Source organism: Lissotriton vulgaris, chromosome 5 (assembly GCF_964263255.1).
Source record: "Lissotriton vulgaris chromosome 5, aLisVul1.2, whole genome shotgun sequence".
Lineage (NCBI taxonomy): Eukaryota > Metazoa > Chordata > Amphibia > Caudata > Salamandridae > Lissotriton > Lissotriton vulgaris.
Genome location: NC_141693.1, coordinates 1,335,073,894 through 1,335,097,600, shown reverse-complemented (window position 1 = coordinate 1,335,097,600; position 23,707 = coordinate 1,335,073,894). Strand labels below are relative to the sequence as shown.

At 46.6% G+C, this 23,707-nt stretch overlaps 1 protein-coding gene across 1 annotated transcript in view; it reads right to left on the bottom strand.

Moving 5' to 3' along the window:
• Positions 1-23,707, bottom strand: part of MAPK13 (mitogen-activated protein kinase 13) — a 121,425-nt gene that overhangs the window by 12,329 nt on the left and 85,389 nt on the right. The window contains exons 2-3 of the mRNA XM_086923267.1: positions 8,015-8,144; positions 2,740-2,798 (exon numbers count right to left, since the gene is read on the bottom strand). Of these exons, the coding sequence (XP_086779393.1) occupies positions 2,740-2,798; positions 8,015-8,144 (189 nt within the window). The remainder of the gene's footprint in view (positions 1-2,739; positions 2,799-8,014; positions 8,145-23,707) is intronic.

Below are 23,707 nucleotides of genomic sequence, written 5' to 3'. Positions count from 1 at the left end.
CAACTGCCTCCATTTCTTAACAACTTACTGTGGTATCCTGTAACCAAATGCAAAAATACAAATTTGAATAAATATATCTTTCAATTCACCATAATCTCCCTTTAAGTTTTGTATAAAGTGACAAAGCATTAACCAATTGGTTGGAATTAAATTGACTTCACGTTCACAGTCTCATGAGAACGGTGTATCTTTGTAAGCACACGAAGAACATTTGCATGGGAGCCCTTCTTTCAGTGCCACATATGGAACTCAATGCTAGCATGCATTTGGATTATCAAGGACCAACGCATTCTGCATGGGTTCTAAAATGGGACTGTTCCCTCCCAACTCCTGAAACAACATCAAGTCAACTTTACGTTATGCCATTATCACCAGTTGACTTTAACCCCAGTGCAGCACTGGTGTATGTGCTCACATGTTCCTTCCCATCTCATGCAACAGTCTGAGCTTCAGCTGCAGGTTTAGTATGACTTAACAAGAGTCTATATCTGGCCCTCCCCCCACAACACCTTCCCATATAAGAGATCTGTACCAATGTACAACTGGGTGTTGATCTACTCCATTTCATCTCTTCTGACATCATACTTGGTACCAGACCCGGCTGCCACAACACGATTGAAGCACACATTTGTCTTAGACAAATGACAGCCAATGTTTCCCATGTAGGGTACACTCAGTCAACATACCTCTTCAATTCATGTGAGCTCCCAAAGCCTTCGGACAAGGAAAGAGCAAATGGCTGTCGCAAGTGGCAGCTGTGCTCTTTGCAAATCCCAGTGACAGCTGGCTGCATCTCACCAGCAGCTTCAACTCATAGCTGTTAACTGGTTTTAGTCATTCAACGCCTGTTCAGTGTTCACGAAAGCATGATGACTGGCTCATCACACATCTAACATTACTGATTTATTAACATTGTTTATCTCATTTATCTGCAGTAGTCAAAACTTGGATAATGTACTCTGTCAAGTACTTTATTGCTTTACTAGCCATGCCAATCTTAGCCTAGCCTTAAAATAGCCGGGCTGATAGTTGGGCGACAGGCTTCCTACCAATCCTTTATGACTAGGGTCAAAATCTGAATAGTGCAGGTCTGACTTCTTCAGTCTAGTTATTCTAATGAAGCCAGGCCGAAGTTCCACTGCTGAATGGTAAGGGGGGCGTGCTTACCCTGTGAGGCAGTATACAGTCAGTTATTTAAACCAAGATTGCTTTGTGATTGCAATTTGTTGCATGGGTTGCGAGTGCAGGAGCAGATTCCAGGTAAGAGAGTTAAGCCAGGTGCTCCTAAATGGGTGTAATTAAAGCGTCAAGCTGGTGGCCTAAGTTGTAGGGCCTGAAACTCAATGGGGTGTGATATCTTGTTCAAAGGGAGCAAAGAAGGGTCACATTCTTTTACTTCATGTTGATGGAAATCATCCATTAGACTTTCCACTAAAGCAGGGCCCAGGAAATAGTTGGAACCTTTTAAGAATGTTTTTGTAGGTTTATTTAGTTGAATGTATGATATGGCACGATGCAACTACAGCATTCAGTCTACATAAATATATAAATATTATTACTGATGCTACTACAAAGTTTACCCAGTCGAGTTAGATTATTTTACCATAGACCATTGTTTCATGGTGATAGATTACTGTAGGTAAACAAATTGCTTCAAACTAAGCATCTCAAAAACGGAGATTCAAGTCCTTTGGTAAGTGCACCACATATCATCTGTCCACCATCTGCCAAAAGAACCTGGGACACATACTAAGGCATCACTCAAAGTAAGAACACAAGACATGATCATGGGTAAAGCCCTGTCCCTGAATCCTTAATTGAAGTTGGTTACAAATGGATCCTTCCTTTCCCGCAATGAGTTGCCTTCATCAAGTCTTTTCTTTTTTAGGAGTTTACCAATAGGCAGAAGCCACCACAAACCTGGTACGTTCTTGACTAGACCACACCAACCAAGTATACCTCGGTGCATTCAAATAAATGATTCAGAGGCTTCAGAACACCGCTGCAACACCATCATCCACCTCAGGTTGTGCCTTTCATCTCTACCCTGGCTACTGATTTCTCAACATATGTTCAAATCAACATATATATGCTTCATTATGCCAATTAAGGAATCCCACATCTATAAGCAAAATCCCTGCACCTGCCATCAAATGAGACCCTTCCCATTTAGGCTGAATCCTTTAGGTCCTTCTCAATCTAGATGGCTATGATATGGATTCAGTTTTCCTTGTTTCTATGAGCATCAAGTTCATATAACATATTATAACATGGATCTCTCAGAAAAATTAGAGTAATTTGAGTCCATCTTGAGTTCCAGAGGCGATAAACTAGCTCTTCCCACATTTATAAATACTATGTTATAAATAAAACTTAAAAACGGGTATGGATCAGCATGCACAACTGTTTCTAGTCCACACTATTCCTTAACAGCTCAAGCCTAAGCACAGTGACACCATAGCCCCACGATAAGAGCACCTCCCACACCTCACCCAAGAACTCCCAGACAGGTCCATCTACAAACACCCTGCTCAACTCTGCGCTCTGGAAGGCATTCTCAGCATCCAGACACAAATGAGATTGCTTCACATCCCGATCTGTGCTATGAAACGCTATTTAAATGCTACAATACAATACGACTGTGACACTAACTGTGTCCCTAGATGGGCAAACCCACAAAAGTATCAGATTCACTGTGTTGGGATGACGCAGGCATCTGAATTAAAAAGGTAAACTTACAAGTCTTGAAACCCCTGGAGTGAAGTGGCAGATGTGAAGACGTCTAGCAGCCCGATGACCTGAAAGACAGAGCAGAATAAGCCACGAAGGTCAACAGGGGAGGGCCAGGTCAGCAGATTCACAGAAGAAACTAGAACAATGGATGGACTCCATGGGAATATAAAAAGGGGAGCGGTGATAGGAGCAGGAGCACCCTAATCACTCTTTTGCGATTCCCCATAATAATCACGGATCCTCCTTTCCCTTCCTTTAGCTGGTTTAATACCCTCACACTTTCTGCACCTTCCATTATTCACTTTAAAACTCTTGCCCTGTTAACATTGCTTTAAAGCATCAAACTTTTACATGCACTAAAATAAAATATTGAGGATGACAGGACCCATTTCTTTGTTACAGAATGTATTGTGCTATAGGTAGCTTGACAGTACTAGTAAGCGTAATGCTATTTTTATTTCGACTCTTTTTGGCTTTCCCATTAGAGAGGGTGGAAGGCAATCCAGGTAATCTTCACCGGCTTCAATGCTTGGGAATATACAAAGTTTTCTATTTCAGGCCAGGTTTCACACAGTGCAGCCTTTTAACAAATCAAAACATTTTCATTACTGTTTCAGATTGACATAGTGAAAATCAGAACTTTTATTTTTCAGAGTGCAGGAGAACATTTGTTTCAGGGTTGGAGTCAAAGAGTCAAAGAGGCATATTTTCTCTTGTCCAAGAGAGAAGTAGACCTTGTGTCTCAAATAAAAATATATTTTACAATAATTGTATTGAGTTATCAAAAGACTTCAAACAAACACCTCTCTAGTGCACCCTCACATCCCCCACTTCCCCGTAGACACTTGGTCACCAATTGAAACTCTTCATTCCCAGTGTCACACATAGTTCTCCGGACTGAGGCCCTTGGTATCGCCCAGAGTTGTGGCTGGTTACTGAGGCCCTCATTTTCACTGTCCTCCCGGGGAAACTCCTCCGCGGTTCATCCAGAGCACCAAATCGCCACTCTCCTCAGAATCTCGGTCCATGCCCTCGATCCGGGATTTCCAAGCCCCCCATATTTAATCAAACTTGTTCGGACAGGGCTGAGCCTTGTAAACCTGTTCTTCTGCTCTCGTGCACCAGTCCATGTTGACTTCCCAGTCCTCCACCCTTAGGAACCATGGCACTGCTCCACTTGTGGACCACATTGCGCCTTGCCCCCATTTTAGCTACATTATAGAATAGATCGGTGTATTTGTTCAATGACTGCTCGCCCCAGATGCCAAGTGTTATTAATTTAGGCATGAGTTCTAATGGGTTTGTAGGAGTTCAGACAGCCTGGGCCACTCCCATAATGTATGTAGTAATGTGCCTCGATGCGTGCATTAGCCTAAAGTTTGCCCGTATTACTGCCTCCCCAGGATAGCGACATGCCTCCCCCCCACTTCTCATCTTCCAATCTGCCAAGATCCCCCTCCCATCTGTCTCTAAGGACTCTGAGTGGCGAGGTGCTATTAGCTAGCGATGTATTATATACTGCTGATATTGTGTGCCTGTGTAGTGGGGCACTTAACACCCTAAACTCTATGGGACTCTCCTTCGGGGCCTCCTCGGTCTGGCCTATACAACCACGGAGGAGATATCTAATTTGCAGGTAGTTTATCAAATATATGTTTCTTCTCTAATCCCGGATACAGCAGATGTTATTCAAACCTTGAGTCAATAATGGTCATTTTTAAACCCTAAAAGACATAAGAGGTGCAGTGTCCCAACGCTCAATACAATAGATAATGTTTTTTCCCCACCCATGGGCATTACGCTCCTCTTTGCCAGTGAGCACACACACACACATCGATTTGAAAAATAGACCTCCGATAAAAATAAAAAAAATCTATTTAAGACCCTAATCCAAGAATACAAACTGTGATCATCACTTATAAGTATAAAGACCATATCATTACTCACATTTTACTTGAATCAGTACTACGTTCAACTGTGGGACTACTTCTGTTGTCAACCTCAGTTCACAGTGGGAATTCCTTCCAATGCTCATGGTTCAAGAAGTATTCCTTGTTTAAGTTCAACAAAGGAAAATCTCCACTCAAAGCATTAGTATATGAAAGGCCTAAATAATATTAGGAGGTTCAATTACTAATGTAGGATCTGGCATACATAACAGAAGCGCAGACATCAAACACAAAGCGTGAGGGCTGATCAAACTACCCATCCCAGTTATAGGAAGTCTATTTTCCAGCAATAGACTCACAGAAAAAGATCCTCAAGACAGCGGTTCAGTTGATTTTGAACAATCCAACAACATACTGAAATTCTGCAAAATCAGAAAGTAAGGTAATCTTCCTTTGGGAGTCTTTTAAAACATTTTTATAGGCCAGTAAAAGCCAAATGAACTGTATGCGCAAAATGGCAGCAGAAGCAAAAGGGTTTTTGGGATCTTAAGAGGTTTTTTATGTTGATTATATTTTTGATGGATGTCTTCAGGAATGTGTTCTGCTTTGGGAGTGATAGCAGCCATCTTACATTTCTGGTGGACTTGAAAATGTAGCTCGGGAGCTACTTGGTTTACATATAGAGAACCTACAATACACTCTAAAATATGACAAAAGGCTGCAGTAGAGTTGATGAAATAGGCTCCCAGTCAGGGTCGTCATCAAGCCCCACTTTAGCAGCTTCAGCGGGGTGGGTACCATTGAACAGTTGTGAATAACATGAAACATGTAACTGTTTATTTCCAGCTCCTTTTAGTTTGATCAGAGACTGACAGTGTCCAAATTGAAACTCAAACACCACTGTTTGGAGCAATAAAAAGGCGTTTTGAGGCGGGGTAACAAATGACACAAGACATTCTGAAAGGAAGAAAAGGGGGTGGGAGAAGTGTGGATGGAGGTATGGATGGGGAAATGGGTGGAGAGATGGATGGATGAATGGTTGGATGGACAGAAGGATGGATGATGGAAGGAAAGAATAAACGAAGATCACTGGATGAATATAAAGATGGATGAAGTAACTGATAAGTGGAAGGATTTAGAAAAAGAAGAAAGGATGGATTAAAGAGGTGCAAGGGCAGAAGCAAGAATGTATGGACGGGTGGGCAGACGAAGTAATTAAGACAGCAGCAGAGGAGGAAGGATGGATGAATGAAGAATAAAGGATGGGTAGAAAATGACAAAGATGGTAAAATAAGGACTGAAAGAAAAAGAAAAAATACAGATCGAGGGAAGGAAAGAATAAAAAACACTGAAAGAGAAATAGGGGCAGGGAGGATATTTTATAACCTCACTTTCTTACTGGCATTTTGGATGTGGTTTAAGTGGGGGGTATTTTATTTATCTGGCTACACCCTAGCTCTCAGTGTGTGGTGCTAATTACGAGATAGCGTCAGTAACTGACAACATATTTGACAATCACAAAATCCACAGCTATAGAAGAGCATTTCTTACTAAAAATGACTTTTGATTCTCTTTTTACCATGCAATCATTGCATTATAGTCAAAGCGCCTCAATAACACAAGATAAGGGTCCCCTCCCTAGTATCATAAATCCAGAATCAGACCTCCTAAATACATTTTGACATCTAATTCTAGGAGGTCGGCGAAAAAGCTAGGTGCATGAAAGTCAAACTCATTAAGGGGGGGGGGGTACATTTAGGAAAAGCATTAGCAAAGCCAACAGGTTTTGCCTATGCAATATCTTTTGCGGGGGGCAAGCAACACGAGGGAGGAGGGCGGGTGAGAAACAAACCACAGACAGCAGGAGGAGGGCGGGGTGAACAAATCAGGTACAACAGGAGGGCAGGCGGGGGCTAGCAAATAAGCCATGTACAACAGGAGAAGAGCAGGGGGTGAGGAACACAAATTGGGAGGAGGGCAAGGGCAAAGCAACATGTGGAAGGGAGCAGTAACAGAAAGAGCAGGCCGGGGGATAAAGAAAGTCCCTACTGACACATGCATTCTATTAGAGTACATGTACAAAAGTTTTTAAAAATGAATTAAAAAAGCACCTGCATAAACCTATGGCCTGTGGATGGACACTGCCCGCAGACAGGAAGCTACACTTGGTCCATGCTCCTTGACAAGGGGACACACGAAGCTCCAGGTGGAAGCTGAGGCAAGGGGGAGGCTCTGAACAATAAGAAGCAAGCAAACAAGAGTGACGTCGGAGCCAAACAGTGGTAAGTAATGGGCGGGCTCCAAGCCCATTTTTAAGCTTTGTTTGTGTGTGAAAGAGATTTCGCAAGCACAGCACAAGAGCTGTGCAGGAAAAAACCTAAAAAGGAAGGCTGTGCCTTCTAATGGTGGTGTAGCTGAGGAGTAAGGATGGTGCAGTAAAAGAGCACGGCTGACAGAACTGCCTGGTGCAGGATGAGGCTGAGCAGTTGAGGCAAACTGTGGTACATTTGGAATGCGAGGGGGACCCAGATGGGGCCAAATGTGCGTTTCGCATTTTGAGACAAAACTGGCATAGTGGGAGAGGGTAGATGCCAGGGGAACACAATCATGGGTGAGGGCAGCATAGGCAGGCATGTCCATAGGTGAGGGTTGGCACATTAACACTCACTACCAACTACAACACAAACCACCACAGCCCCAGAAGGGACCAGCCGCAGCGAAACATAAGTATCCCCTGCGCTTCTCCGTTTTCCTCTATCTTTCCTGTGGAGAAGCGTGGCTCAATGGTTAGAGCGGCAGACACTGATGCAGAGGTCTGGCCCGGGACCAGGGTTAAATTCCTGCCTCGGCGGCTCTTAGACTCAATCTCCCCGTACCTGATCATTCTCGCCTCGGTGTCTAGTCTAATCATGGGTCCCACTCTGTGACTCTGGGCAATAGCTTGCTTAATCTCCACAACGGCCCCAGCAGCGCTTGGATGACTGGCTTCACCTTGGGGGTGCCCAGGAGTAGACATCTCACAGGAAAGCCAGGAAGGGTTCCACAGCGGTATGAATACAGCGCTACGAGACCTCAGGGTAGAAGTGCGCTATATATATACAAACACACATTTACAAACACGTTTCCACCTCGCTCAGATTTTCTTCACCTCTGAGCAAGACAATGTATGGCACACAGGAGAACAAGTGTATAAGTTGATATGTAACCATAACTCTGTAACCAAGACTTACTTGTATCCTGTAGATATTTAGCAAATGTACAGTATAAATCAATAAAATACTTTGAAATTTAAAAAAAACACTTCGATGAGGCGCAGCTGGGTGATAATCAATATTCACTCACCCACCCAGGAGAAGGAATATAGCAGCAGTATGGTGCCGTGGGATACTTACATTTTCATGCATCATATGCTTCAAAAGTGAGAGTTCACGGTAAGCTCTCTTGGCAAATATCTCAGACTGGAACGGCCGGTTCAGCTTTTTTATGGCAACCTTTACACCCGTTTTCAAGTCCATAGCAGAGCTAGTGGGAACATAAAGGGTTAATATTATAAGTACACAACCAAATTTCGGCATCACATCAGCTGAATCATAACACGCATTCAAGAGCTCACTATGTCAGACCCTGTTCATGCTACTTATATAACCATTTCTAAAAGGTAACCAGCCTCAAACACAATCCAGCCAATCATTTGTTACTTCTTTGTATTGGCATTTATGGTTCTAAGATTACTGAATAACACAAAACACTAAGTTAAAGAAAAGCCTATTGAAACCACCCCAATTAATCTTCTAGCTAACACTTTGCAAAGTGTTTAGCATTAAGTGTCCAATATCAAATTGTTTAGCTTTACATACATTTATATTAACTGAGTAGGTATGGCTCAACAACACCATCCCTATGGTATTTTAAATATCTATATGGCATTGAAATGTCATTTTAATGTTATATTCTTTAGAGGATAATTATCGTTGCCCTCCTTAAATAAATGAAAACGTATTTGGATTTTTCAGACCACTCTCCACCCACCACAGCCCCTGGGTTGTTCTTCAATCATACACACATATTTAGGTCTGGTTTGGTAGTGCAGATGTCACATACCTTACATTATCAACAGCAATAAAGCTTTAAAAAGCGCTACTTAGAGAGGGCATTGGACTCTGCCCACATTTTGACCTGCTTTCTTACAGGACTTGATTGAATATTAGGTGTGTGCTTACTCTGAAAAAAGTGCCTTTATTCCACTATTTACAATCACTGCAACAGGCCCGAGTTGGTTTTGCCAACGAAACAATGCTCAAGGTTTCGGACTAATTGTTTAATTGGGAGAAGGCTTGTCAAATGTTATAGGTTTGATCAGGGGCGGCTCCTCCATGTGGGCGGAGGAGCGTCGCCCCCACTGCTTTCTCTCAGTGTGAGAAGCAGAAACATAAAATGGTATTTTAAATACCATAGTATGTTTCTGCTTCTCACACTGCGAGAAAGCAGAAGGCAGGGTTAGGTTGGGGGCGGGAGGGTGGGCGATCCTGCTCGAGGGCAGGGGAGGAGTAGCTAGCCCACTGTTGTGGGTGCTGCAGTGACGGTTTAGTCTGCCCCAGGGCCAACCAAAACAGTCATATGCACTCTGCATTTTCTCTATGTAGGTTGCATGCACCCTACAGAGAGAAAATGGGGTCGATGTCCCGTTGTGATTGGCTTAGAGGAGGGGAGGGATGCTACCTGCAGCTGCATCCTGTTGTAGACAGTTAAGACAACGCAGACCGATGACGCGGGATGGGCCGGCAAAGGTGAGTTAACGTTTCTTTTTTTAAAAAAAAGTAAACCTCCCCCCCCCCCGCGCGCCCCCATCCCTGCACGGCCCACCAGTGAGTCATACCAGCTGCGATTGAGTCTGATTTGTTTCTTATGAAATGTTCAGACCAAGGCGTTAGGTCTGACTTCTTTATCGATTCGATTCGATATGTCTTTATTTCGAATTAAAAATTCATAAAAGACAAGAATACAATCATACACAATGTATAAAAAGACACTCCAGCAATATAATATTATACACACGATATTCCTAAAAACGAAAATGCCAAGCCATGTCTTCCCTGGACCGGAAACAAGCTTCCGAGAACCGGTTTCTGGCATTCCAGCCGTCTTCAGCCCGGCTTGCTTGAATCCAGTGGCAAAGTGAGCAAGGGACTCACGTCTGAGCATACCCTGCCACACTTATGGCGGCCAAAAGCGGCTTGGCAGTTCGGGCTGGACTGTTCCCATGATGCACAGGGTCAGACTGATTTGCATATAGCCATGTCTGAACTGGGGTGGCAGAGTGGGCTAAAGAACGGTGATGGATTAAACCCAGATCTTTTGACTGGGTGTGAGTGTTTGACTGATTCAGATGCTCCGTCCATCACCACCCCCTTTTGTACCGCTAAATAGACGGGGCCACTCGAAATCACAACCTATCGCTCAAATGATCCGCCATTGGCCCAGAGATACACATTGCTCAAACCAGAGCATATTACAAAAGGCCGCCACGATTTGCTGAACAGAGGCAACGTTCTACTTACTTCGGGCCATGCCCACTTTAGCAGACCTGAATACAACAAAGTTACTTGCAATAGAGTTTCTCGCTGCAGATAATCCAGCCACGCCAGAAATAACAAGGGCATTATGGAAATTAGCCGCAACAGTCCAGAGGGTATTAAATCACCATCTCACCTTCAAAGACTGGGGCATCCAAATCAGCCCCTACCAACCTCCAGCCTATCCAGCACCGCTACTAAACCTGAGCCCAAGGTCAGGTACTAAAGAAAGCTCAAGGCCCTTAACCTCTGTATTAAGAGGGGAAACTTGGCCACTCAGCACTGAGAAGGGCTTTCAACTAAGGCATACAACATGGATCTCCTAGGGCTGAAATGAAATGCAGACGCAACTCCCGGAACTCTGATCTAATTACAAGAACCATACAACTTGCGGCAGCAACTCAATGACATAATAACCATATAGACCCTAGCAACAACAGACAAAAAGAACCAGCAATACATCTGTGCTCGTGGAACGTTAACGGTTTAGCGTAAAAAATTCAAGACCCAGAATTCCTGCAATATCTTAATAACTTTGTTATTATTATGCTACAGGAAACATGGCTCATGGAACCCCTCACATACACAGGTTCATTTGCTTTGACCCTCCGGCCGTTAAGGGTAGCAAAATTGGCCCTTTATTCAGGGGGGCTGGCAATCTCTATTTCAACAATATCCATATCGACAACGGTGGCAACTGGCCCGGAAACAGATGTAGCTTTAGCAGTCAAACTCACTCTTTCCTTGGCAGGGGCACAAAACGAAGTAACTCTGCTCAAAGTATACATCCACCCAAAATGGACAGCAATTGACTCAGTAAAGTTAACAGATCAAATAACTTCCTATCTAGGCAGCGCCGAAACCCCAAATCTTATACTATCAGGGGATCTGAATCTATATCTAATGAGATCATCCAAAGCAAAGGAAGTCTAACTCCAATCGTTAAATTACAATTTACCAACACAAGGATCCTTTACTCATTGGAGGCCTAACAGGGTAAACAGACTCCTGCTGGAAGAACTAGAATACGTAAATCTTAGGGCCCTCAATGGAAGAACAGACGGGGATACTCCTCCAGTGGCAAGCTACCACACTGAACTAACAAGCTCGCTTTTAGATTACACGTTTGTCAGCCTCTTGTTGTTTCAACACGTAACAGGCTTTAGAATGGGTGACAAAGGGAACAGCGACCACAGTCCACAAGAGACTATTCTAGCAGCAACTGCTCCAACTATCATTCATCCTGCTCTACATCTAGGCTCAAGTTACCCAACAAATTATAAGAGGATCAATTTTACGACAGAAAGCATAGAGTCCTTAACAGACACAGCAATCAATCTTTTACTCGCTCAACCGCTCGGAAAGAACCTGATACAAACCTGGGAATGCTTCACAACTAACCTCAGCAACTTAAAGGCAACAGACATAAAAACAAGGAGTTTTCCAGTGCAGACACAAGAGAAAAAGATAACCAAGGTTCAAAGAGCGCAAATAAAAGTACTTAAGAGAATGATAAACGGCTCTATAAGATCTCTACACCACAAACCAGGGAACACACTGCTCCTCTTATCCCTGCGGCAACAAAGAACTCAACTAAAGAGACTGAAATGGAACATTAATAATAACAACAAACAGGTCCTCTGGGTAAAACTCTTGCACACTATAAAGCAGAATGCCAGCGATCGTTTCTGGAAAACAGTAAACACTATCATATACCCGCATTATGGGGGACTTACTTCCTACATTTTAGAGGAAACCTGGGCAAGCTACTTAAACTCCCACTTCAATAGCCAAAGCAACAATCAGTCCACACCGGAGCAGAGTAGAGCAGACACGGACAGACATTATACCAACATAGGAAGAAGGGAAAGGGGCAACAACTATTTCCCTGACAGCTCCGCCGCCGCTATCTGATTAAGGGCAAATGACACATTCAATTCTTCCGACTTAATCGATTATGAGGAGGAAAGTCCACTTGTCACTGATCAGCTAACATTCAGGAAACAGATCAGGAAGGGAAGAAAGGAAGAAGCACCTGGCCCGAATGGAATCCCACCAGCAGTGGTTAAAGAAAGGCCAGAAGATTGGGCAGAAATACTCCGTCCACTATTTCTGGAAGTAAGACGACTGGGCATTATCCCAGATTCATGGAAAGGTTCAACAATTATTCCGATCCATAAAAGTGGCAGCAAGGTCCTGCCAGCCAATTATCGGTTAGTAGCACTGATCGATAACGAGGCCAAATACTTTGCGGGAACACTGCAGGAGGAATTGACAACTTGGGCAGAAAATAATGAAATAATCCCGCTAAATCAGACAGGATTCCGAAAAAACTCTGGCACGAAATCAAACATCATGGCAATATCTTTGATAACGGACACAACAAAATGAGGAAAACACAGTTGCATGTCTGTTTCCTCGACTTCAGCGCCGCGGTTGACAATGTGGAGTGGTCCAAACTGTGGACTAAGCTAGCCAGATGAGGCATCCCAACCTCCCTTCTATCAATGATAATGCTTTTACATACTGATACCCGAGTACAGGTCAAATTAGGTTCAGGGTCCCATCTCTCAAGATAAGTTAAAACAACGAAAGTTCTTAAACAGGACTGAGTGCTGGCCCCTATCTTATTTAACTTTTTCATGGCAGACTTAACACAGACACTTAACACCTGTAATTCCCATGCACCCAGACTAGTGGGCACCTCATTGTCCAATCTACCATACGCAGACGAGGTAGTCCTACTTAGCCATACGGTAGTTGGCTTGCAACATCTTCTTAATGGTCTGCAGGTCTACGTAGAAAAAATAGCCTTTCAATAAACCTAAATAAAACCAGGACCATGACAATTAACAGCAAATGAAAAAAGAGCTACCTATGGCATCTGAGCGACAAACACATTGAACCAGCGGAGTCTTATAAGTATCAGGGAGTCTACTTAGATAAAGAAGGCTCATTTACCCGTCAACAAGAAGAGATCAAAAGGAAAGGGATGATCCTTGCCTTAACCATGAAAAGTTTATCAGCCAAACTACAGTGCCCTACGACACCAGTAGCGCGGGGGTGTCCTCAGGACACCCCCGCGCCGCACGGCCCCCTAGCTCTGTGTGTGTCCCCTCGCTGCTGCTCATTGTGCCGATCTGCCGTTTTTCTCCCTGTTTTGCCTTGTAGTCATTTTTTCCCTGCTATTTGCCTTGTTGTCACTCGCTGTTTACCCTGCTGTTTTATTTGTTATATTTCTCCCTCTGTGCTTAGGGTCTTACCTCCCCTGGTGTAACCCCCGCTCCCCACTTCCCGCCGCCGTGATCTCGCGGCCCGCCCCCTTTTCTTCCGTGTCCTCCCCGCTCCCCAGCTGCTCCTCCCTCCCACTTCGCCTTAAATGGAGACCGCGTGGATGCGCAGTGGGCGCGCCGATTGTGCGCCAAAGGCAAGCCCGTCTGAGCCTGTCCGCGCCTGGACCACGCCCAGCGCCAGGACCCCTGCCCTTCGCCGACGCAAGACCACACGACGGACCTACCACGCCGCCACCCTCAACGCACTCAATGCCGGCCGGAACCCTGCCTGCTACCGAGCCACCCCGAAACGCACCCACGGACCCTTCACCTGTCAAGCCTGCCTCCGAACCTGCACCGCACCCGCCAAGCCGAGCACCAGCAAGAACCACCTCAAGTGCATCTTGCTCAACACCCACTCTGTCCACAGACACGCCGTGGAACTCTGGAACCTCGTCGACACAACATCACCAGACGTCGCCTTCCTCACGGAAACCTGGATGAATGCCTCCTCAGCCCCTGACATCGCCATCGCCATCCTGGACGGGTACAAGATCACCAGTAGGGACCGCGTCAACCAGACCGGAGGAGGCATCGCCATCGTACACAAGATCACCATCCGCATCACGACCAAGTCCGAACACTCCCTCACCGCCGCTGAACACCTCCACTTCCAGATACACACCGACCCAGACGACCCTCAGAGGCACCCTCATCTACAGACCCCCGGGACCACGCACACAATTCAGCAAAGACATAGCAGACTTCATCAACCCGCATGCCCTCCCCTCCGCCGACTACATCCTCCTAGGGGACTTCAACTTCCACCTGGAGAACAACAACGACACCAACACCACCACCCTGCTGGACAACCTCGCCAACCTCGGACTCAAGCAACTGGTGAACACCCCCACCCACCACTCCAGCCACAGGCTTGACCCCGTCTTCTCCTCCAGCAAGCATATCTCCTTCAGCCACTCCACCGGACTTCATTGGACGGACCACAGCTGCGTCCACTTCAGCTTCAGAAGAACCACGACCAGCTCACCACCTGCCTCAGCCAGAACCCTCCCGCCAGCACAACGGACCACAACGAAGCAGCCAGTAACCTCACACAGTGGATCACCATCTGCGCTGACCACCTCGCACCACTGAAGACCCATCCCGGCAGCAAGAAAGCCACCTGGTTCACCGATGAACTCAAGAACTCCAAGAAGAACTGCCGCACCCTCGAGAAAGCCTGGAGCAACAACCAGACCACAGACAACATGACTGCCTTAAGCACGCCATCCGCAAACACCACCAGCTGATCCGCACCACCATGAAGACAGCGTTCAAGGAACGACTGGACAACAACGCCCACAACAGCAAGGAACTCTTCAACCTCATCAAAGAGCTCTCCAAAACCAGTGCCGGAAACAACAACATCACTCCTTCGCAAGACCTCTGCGACTCCCTCGCCTCGTTTTTCCACAGCAAGATCGCCAACATACACAACAGCTTCGACGCACAGACCACGCACCCTACCACCGAGCCAACGCCCCCCACCACCACCCTCTGCGCCTGGACTCCGGTCAGCACAGAAGACACCACCCGCGTGAGGAACACCATCCACTCCGGATCACCAACCGACCCCTGCCCCCACCACGTCTTCAACAAGGCCGACTCCATCATCGCACCCCAACTCCGGGACATCATCAACACTTCCTTCAACACCGCCACCTTCCCGGAGAGCTGGAAGCACGCCAAGCTCAGAGCCCTCCTGAAGAAACCAACAGCGGACCCCACCGATCTCAAGAACTACCGTCCCATCTCGCTCCTCCCTTTTCCTGCCAAGGTCATCGAGAAGACCGTCAACAGTCAGCTGGCCGCCTTCCTCGAGACGAATGGATCCCTCGACCACTCGCAATCCGGCTTCCGTGCCAACCACAGCACCGAGACCGCCCTCATCGCAGCCACAGATGACATCAAATCCCTGCTCAACAACAGAGATACAGCGGCCCTCATCCTCCTGGACCTCTCCGCAGCATTAGACACGGTCTGCCACCGCACCCTAGTGCAGCGCCTCAACAACATCGGAATCCAAAAGAAGGCACTGGAATGTATCATCTCGTTCCTCACCGGAAGAACCCAGAGGGTCCGTCTGCCCCAGTTCAGATCCGAAGCCACCGACGTCATCTGCGGCGTACCACAAGGATCATCACTCAGCCCCACCCTCTTCAATGTCTACATGAGCCCCCTCGCAGCCATCTCTTGCCAGCACAACCTCAACATCATCTCCTACGGCGACGACACCCAGCTGATCCTCTCCCTCACTAACGAACCCGCCACCGCCAGAACCAACCTACACGAAGGGATGAAAGACGTTGCCGAATGGATGAAGAACAGCCGCCTGAAACCGATCTCAGATAAGACGGAAGTCCTCATCCTGGGATCATCGCCCTCCGCCTGGGACGATTCCTGGTGGCCGCCCGCCCTGGGCACTGCCCCCAAGCCAACGGACCACGCACGTAACCTGGGCTTCATCCTTGACTCCTCCCTCTCAATGACCAGACAAGTCAACGCCATCTCGTCGTCATGCTTCGAAAGATTTTCCAGTGGATCCCCACTGAAACCAGAAAGACTGTCACCCAGGCACTCGTCACTAGCCGACTGGACCACGGGAACACCCTCTACGCAGGACCCACAGCCAAACTTCAGAAAAGACTCCAACGCATTCAGAATGCCTCCGCTTGACTCATCCTGGACATCCCCCGACATGGCCACATCTCTGGACACCTGAGAGACCTGCACTGGCTCCCCGTCAGCAAGAGGATCACGTTCAGACTCCTCACCCACGCACACAAGGCTCTCCACGACCTGGGACCCAGGTACCTCAACAACCGCCTGACCTTCTACACTCCCACCCGCCAGCTACGTTCCACCAGCCTCGCCCTCCCCGCCGTTCCACACATCCGCAGAGCCACCGCCGGAGGAAGATCCTTCTCCTACCTAGCAGCCAAGACATGGAACTCCCGCTCCATCCACCTACGACGGACCCAGGACCACCTCTCCTTCAGGAAGCAACTCAAGACCTGGCTCTTCGAGTAGTAGCAGACCCCCCCTCCCCGCCCCCCCCAAGCGCCTTGAGACCCCTCCGGGTGAGTAGCGCGCTATACAAATGCTATGATTGATTGATTGATTTTAGTGGTAGCACGGGCCAAAATCCTATCTGGTATTACCTATGGTAGTGAAGCACTGCACGGGAGAGATACCAATCTTCTGGACGAAACGCTTGTAAAAGCATACAGAAATATGTTCAGCCTCCCAAATTATACCTCCCAGGCGAAAATCCAACTGGAGTTTGGCCTGATAAAGCAAACCTGGGCCAAATATGGAATATACATCAATTGTTGGAATAAAATCAGAATATCAAACCCTAACACATTAAAACCACCTGCTGTGGCAAGATCTACAACAGAGGGAGAATTTGCCCGCAAGACTGTACCTTCAGAAGGCACTGGCAAACACAGGCTTATCAACCTTATGGGATACACAGTGTCACCATTCAATTTTTAAAAAATTAGTGTGGAAGTCGCTGAAAATACAGTCACTGGTGGAGGACAAAGCTGCTTTTTCAGTCAGAGTGCAGGCTTGGATGACTTCGAATTCGTACAAGACCCTAGCCCTGAAACAATACTTTAACTTGGGCTATTCAAAAGGACTGAAATTTAAATTCCTAAAGCTACGACTCAGAGTGTTGCCATGCACGCAGCTTCTTCCACCATGGAAAAGAGTGCAGACTTTCACAGTATGCAGTCTGTGTAAAAACGGTCAGGGGAATATCATCCACACAATCTGTTCTTCCACGGAGATGCTTCAAGAAAGGAGGCAACTGCTAAAAATTCCCTTTAATCAAAGGGGAATTCGGACAAGGAGGCAGGCAGTCTTGGCCTGCTTCGACCCAGCATCACCACAATTAAACACTAGACTAGTTAGATTTCTCGAAGCGGCCCAGGCAAAAATGCTAAACTGACACTAAAGTTTTTGGGCATTGGAGTCTTTGGTCCATTAATTTTCGCAAGGGGAGCACCAATCGATGCAGGTGACTGGGTTACTAACATAGGTGGCTCCTGCATGTCTACATTTGTATTTTTTAATTTGTAAGCAACGGAAGTGTTTCACATTTGCATTATGATGACATTTTATTACGGTGGTCGAATATTTTATACATGCTTTTATTCTTGCATGTACTGCAATGGTTTTAGTAACTGCAAAATAAAATAAACTGAAACTGTTTTCAACTGGTACTACATCACCGTAGTGATGTAGTAACAGCTCGACACAATGTATGTAAGCAAACTTTTGTTTGTATTTTGACTAGTAGCGTTTCCGTAATTCCACACCTCTGCTTTTTCATTCATAAAAATCCTTCTCACCGCTTAATCATCCTCTATCATGCATGTTTAAATCTATCCAAGCAAGATTCAACTTTGCATTTCCAAGCCTACCTCTCCTGCAAAAGAATGATGAGTTGAAGGTCACACAACTGGGCGTGTTGCGATGTGCCCACCACAGTTCAAAAAGAACACCACCTAATGGTATCCTAAACTCAAGCACCCTTTGAGCACATGATTTAACCAACTTATTCATGTGCTCAATTGGCTTGCAGTGAAAAAATTGCAGTTTTGCGATGCACAATGGAGAGACTCTTAAGAAATTCTTGCATTTAATGAGATCAACTGAAATCCATTGTCCGTAAAAATGTGGTTGGGAACCCCTTGCCATGAAAAGTACTCTTTTAGAAAGTCTATCACAACATTTGTGTTAATCAGACTCACACATTTAGTCACCACCCACTTGGACATATAATCTATGTAGGAGAGTAGGGTCTGCTTCCTATGGTCACCCCCACTTCTTGCTGTGATACTCTGGTTTTTCGACTTTAGTGTGGCTGTGGGCCTGCTAATCAGACCCACAGCCCAGCTGTTCTCTCTCTAAATTGATACCATGTACTTTAGGTACATACCTATTTGGGAATTGGGTCACCTTTATGAGCCCCTGTATAGTGTACCATAGGTACCCAGGGCATAGGTGCATCCAAGGCCTACCAGGGGCTGCAGCATGTATTATGCCACCCCTGGCTGGCCATCGAAACTGACATCACAGGCTGATCACTCAGCGTGGGCAGGATGGTGTAATCACCCCTTGCTTAGATATAGTATACCTATAAGTACCCTTATATATAGACACATATATACCTACAAGTCACTCCTATGGCAGGCCTTGACAATCCTGAATGCAGAGTGTTTGGTTTTATGTGAGAGGGTGCTCTAGCATGAGCTGAGCCCTTCTGCAGCTTTCGGAACCATGTCCTTATAGCTGTTCTATGATATAGCCATACCATATACTCTTAAGTGCATTATAATCCTCGCTATTAATGCCAACTTTGGGTTGGCTTTATCAAAACATGTCGTGTAAGGTGTCAAACACTTTGAAATACTAACCCCCCACCAGTTCTGGCGGCGGGGGTAGCATTCCACCCTTCTAGAGGGTGAAGACATGTAGTTACTGCTTTACCCGGTTAAAGTTAAACAGAGCCTCAGCATCACAAAATGGATGCTGCTGCCACAGACACGTGTCTGACCTCCAGCAGCTGGACGAAACTCCGGCAAGGGAGGCCTGGACAATAGGTTTCCTGTCGAGGGAGGTGCTCACCTCCCCGGACAGCCTGTAGTGTATTGGGGCAGGGTGGGTTCAATAGAAAGGTGCTTTTCCAGACACTGCCTGGGGCACACAAGGTGCTCCATGCATATTCCGGTTCAAACCAGTTGCTGGGGCACTCCAGCCCTGGACTGAAACTCTGAAACGAAACTCTTGGACCTTCGACGTTCTATACCGACTAGAAGACTGAATACATCTCCCTTGTGGTCAAGGAGTGACCACCCTGTGCAAACAGGCACCACCAGTAAATTGCCGGTTTGCTTTCTTGACGCTGCCGCCGGAACCCGAAGACTCAGCGACTCAGACACTGGACTTCCAGACTTCTTCGACTCCGATCCACATGTACAGCAAAGCGGAGACCAGTGGCGGACACGAGAGATGTGGGACCGGACTACCTGCTCTTTGCTAAACAGTGCAGCTTCTGAGGCATCCTCGAAGTTGTGCATTCGGGTTTGAGAAGCCCCAGACCTGAGCGCCATTTGCACCGAAGCTCAGCCCTCCACACTCCACGAGTGCCACGTGGGGCCTGCTCTTGCATTTCAGCTTGATGCTTCTTCCCAGTTGCTAGCCCGTTGGCTAGTTAGCCCTCCAAAGACTTTCTTTTGAAACTACACTGCATGTCTGGTTGCTCTGGGCTTGCTCCAGCTTCCCTGCAAAGGAGAAGCTCCCCAGACCTTGCTGGTCTGACCTGAAGCCAATCTTCCCTTCCTGCGTGGATTGCTTTTGCCAAGGCTTGTTGGGTCCGATCCGGATACCGACACCACAGTCAACTACATCCTTCACGGGACAGCTCGAATCCAGCTCCTGGTCATCGTCGACGCCTCCTGGTCCTCGTGGCTGTAGAGACAAGCTTCACCTTCTTCACCTGAAACACTCGACATCGCCTGGCTCCTTCCTGGTCAATGGCTAGTGACCCAGACTCTGTCCCCTCTGCTTTCAGGTTCTACACATCTTGGATCCACCCGGACACTTTTCTCCTGGTCGCCTGCAGCACTTCTTTGCAGCTCTCCATAGGAAACAGCGACGAAACCCGACACGAAAAGACACCTATGCACCCGGCTTCCCTGGGTGAGGTAACTGGAGTACTACGGTGCTGCCGTGGGTGTGGACTCTCGAAGTGTCCTAGTTTAAAAGGGTTTTACCGTAGTCCATCCATTAGTGTCCTTAATCAACTACTTTGTAACTTTAACGTTGACATTATAACTCTATGGTAACTCGCGACTGTTTAGACACTGCAAGCGTCTCCCGTGGGCCTCCTACTTCCAATCCCTTGGTTGTCCAGTGTAGCCCCAGCGATTCCCTAGGCTCTAGGTCTATTCACTATTCCTGAAGTGGTTCTTATACCACTTACTTAGAATCGTATTTGTGCAACTTATAGTATGCTTAATGAGTAACTTGTAATGTATTTCGATCGCTGACCTCACAAAGAGTTCAGAGGGGTTGTGTTAGTAATAAATACATATATATTTTGTATATACCTTGTGTGGTGTCCTTTCATTTGGTATTCAAGGGATTATAATTGGTAAAACAGCTTGCTTCACATGCTCTCTGATGTTTTAGCCTAAGACTGCTGGTCCATGCTACCACTAGGATAGCTTATCTATAAGGTTGACTTTACAACAACCATCAGAAAGGTCGTTTAGACTGGTGCAAGGTGCCCACTAGAATAGTGGACATCATATACCAGGCTAACTTCTCACATTGGTGTGCAGCGGTTGGGATAAGAGCTTGCTGTTGTTTTACCATATAATCTTGAGATATCATTTGAAAGATCACATTAAGGTACGTAGAGGTACATATAAACTAGAGGTACATATAAATCAAGTCTTATAATACTTAAGTTCTACTGAACTTCGTTGTTGTAGAGCAAAGGGCCTAGCACACCCTGACTACAACTCCTAGGGAGGTTCTAGTAGAAAACACTTAGTGTAGGTAGGTGCACACACCACACCTCACTAGAAAATGTCCCTAAGAGGAGAACCTAGTGAGTCTCTCCCAGCAGAAGTTGACCCTCCCAGGGCACCTTCTAACTATGATACATTTACTTTTAATGAACGTAGAAGTTTATGTTCACTCAGGAAACAGAGACAAGGACAGAGTCCAACCCTGAGGCACCTGATAGATCTATTAGTGGAGTATGATACCGAAAAGGCAGCAACCCCAGATCAGACAGGTAGTGGGGGGGGGCCATCCCTCAACAGAAGATTGCCAGGATGATAATCTAGGGGGTGCTGATGATGAAGAGGATGCTGATGAGGTTCAAGTTGGAGAACTGAACCAGATCAACCTAAGCCACACATGGGGCTGGAGGGGACAGAATCCCATCCAGACCCCATGCAGGCTTAACACTGAGAACAGAAGGAGGAGATCACTTTCCAGTGAATCCAACCACTCTGATGACTCAATAGGGTCAGATGCCTCGGCTCTCAGGAGAATGACTTCCCCTAAGAAAAGAGAACATAAGGCTAGGATGAGGGAATCCAATCTTAGAATCAGGAGGCAAGAAATTGCCCTTGAGAAAGAGACCCTGGCTCTTGAGAGAGAGAGAGAACATTTTGTGGACTAGAGTCCATTGGTGGCAGCAATATCCCTAGAAATAGGGAAGGGTCATATGGCCATAGAAACCCAAGTAAGATTGTCCCTCCCTACAAGAGTGGGGATGACATCAACAAATGGATAACTGCTTTGGAGAGGGCCTGTAAAGTACAACGGGTACCCCAGAGTCAGTGGGCAGCTATACTATGGCCCTCCTTTCCACATAAAGGCAGAGATAAGCTCCTCACAGTTAGTGATAAGGATGCTGACAACTACAATGTCCTGAAGAGTGCTCTAATGGATGGGTTTGGCTTAACCACTGAGCAGTATAGGTAGCTGTTCAGAGACACCAAGAAAACAGACTCAGGACTGGACTGACTTTGTAGATTGTGCCACTAAGGCTCTGGAAGGCTGGTTACTGGCGGGTAAGGTCAAAGACTATACAGGATTGTATAATTTGATTATGAGAGAACAGATTCTTAATAATTGTCAGAACCAGTAATTGCATCACCACCTGATTGACTCTGATCTGACCTCTCCCCAAGAATTGGGAAAGAAGGCAGACAAATGGGTCAGAACCAGGGTGAAGCAGAAGGTTCAGAACCAAGGTGGTGATCAGAAGAAGCAATACCAAAAGGGTGGGGAGAAAGCAAAAGACCAGAAGTCTTGGCCAGGTCCCCAAAAAGCTTCTAATGAGGGGGGTTCCAAGAAATCCAAAAAGAAAGAAGGTCCAAAGAAACCATGGTGTAATTTTTGTAAGAGTAATACTCACTGGACCAGTGATTGCACCAAGAAGGAGGCAGCTCCAGCCACCATTGTCCCCAAGGCAACTGTCCACCCTAGTACAGCTATTAGTGCTGGTTCTCAACAGAAGGGTGTAGTAGGGTTAACCCTGGGAACTGAGATGGATTCTGGCCTAGTCAGAATACCAACTCAAGCTGTTCTTGTCTGTGATGTGGACATGGCTATGTCCTCTACTGTGATCCCCAGTAACCTCGGCAAGTACAGACAGACTCCTTTGATTAATAATCAAGTGGATCAGGTCTACAGGGACACACGTGCTAGTGTCACCATGGTGAAGCCTAACTTTATGGACCCTGGACAGATAATACTAGGTGACAATTACCTAGTGACCAATGCAAGCAATGTCACTACCACCCATAGTATGGCAATTGTTAATTTCTCATGGGGAGGGGTAACTGGCCTCAAAAGAGTTGTTGTTAGTTCAGACCTCCCTGTAGAATGTTTGTTGGGCAATGATCTGGAATCTTCAGTCTGGTCTGAAGTGGAGTATAGGACTCATGCAGAGATGTTAGGCATATCAGCACAAGTCCTTGCTGTGACCAGGTCACAGGCCAAAAAGTGCAAAACTGTACAGGCCCTGGATCTTGAAACTATAGACCAGTTGCCTACCAAGAGAAAGAGCAGTAGGGTTAAGGCAGTACCTTCCCCCTTGCCTCAGGATGAGGATCAGTCTTCACAGGAATCTGACTGTGAGGCCCATGAAGGAACTGTCCTAGAAGAGCTTGAGCCTGATCAGGTGAGTTTCTTGGGACAGGGGGCCTTCAAGAGCATACCCGAGGCACTCGCAATTGGACTGCCCATCTCTTGAACCCCTCAGACAGCAAGCTGATGCAGAGACTGCTGGGAATGCTGCAAGTACCCATAGAACTTATTGGGATGAAGGGCTCCTGTATTCAAAGGCTAGAGACCCCAAACCTGGTGCTTCCAGGAGGTTGGTCATACCTTTGGCATTCAGGGGCTTCCTTCTTACCTTAGCCCATGATATTCCCTTAGCAGGACATATTGGCCAGAACAAGACTTGGGACAGGCGTGTCCCCCATTTCACTGGCCCCACATGTCAGAAGATACCAAGGAGTTTTGTCACTCCTGTGTCACCTGCCAAGCCAATGGCAAATCAGGTGGCACCACAAAGGCCCCCCTAATACCACTACCTGTGGTGGGGGTTCCCTTTGAATAGTTGGGATAGACATTGTTGGAC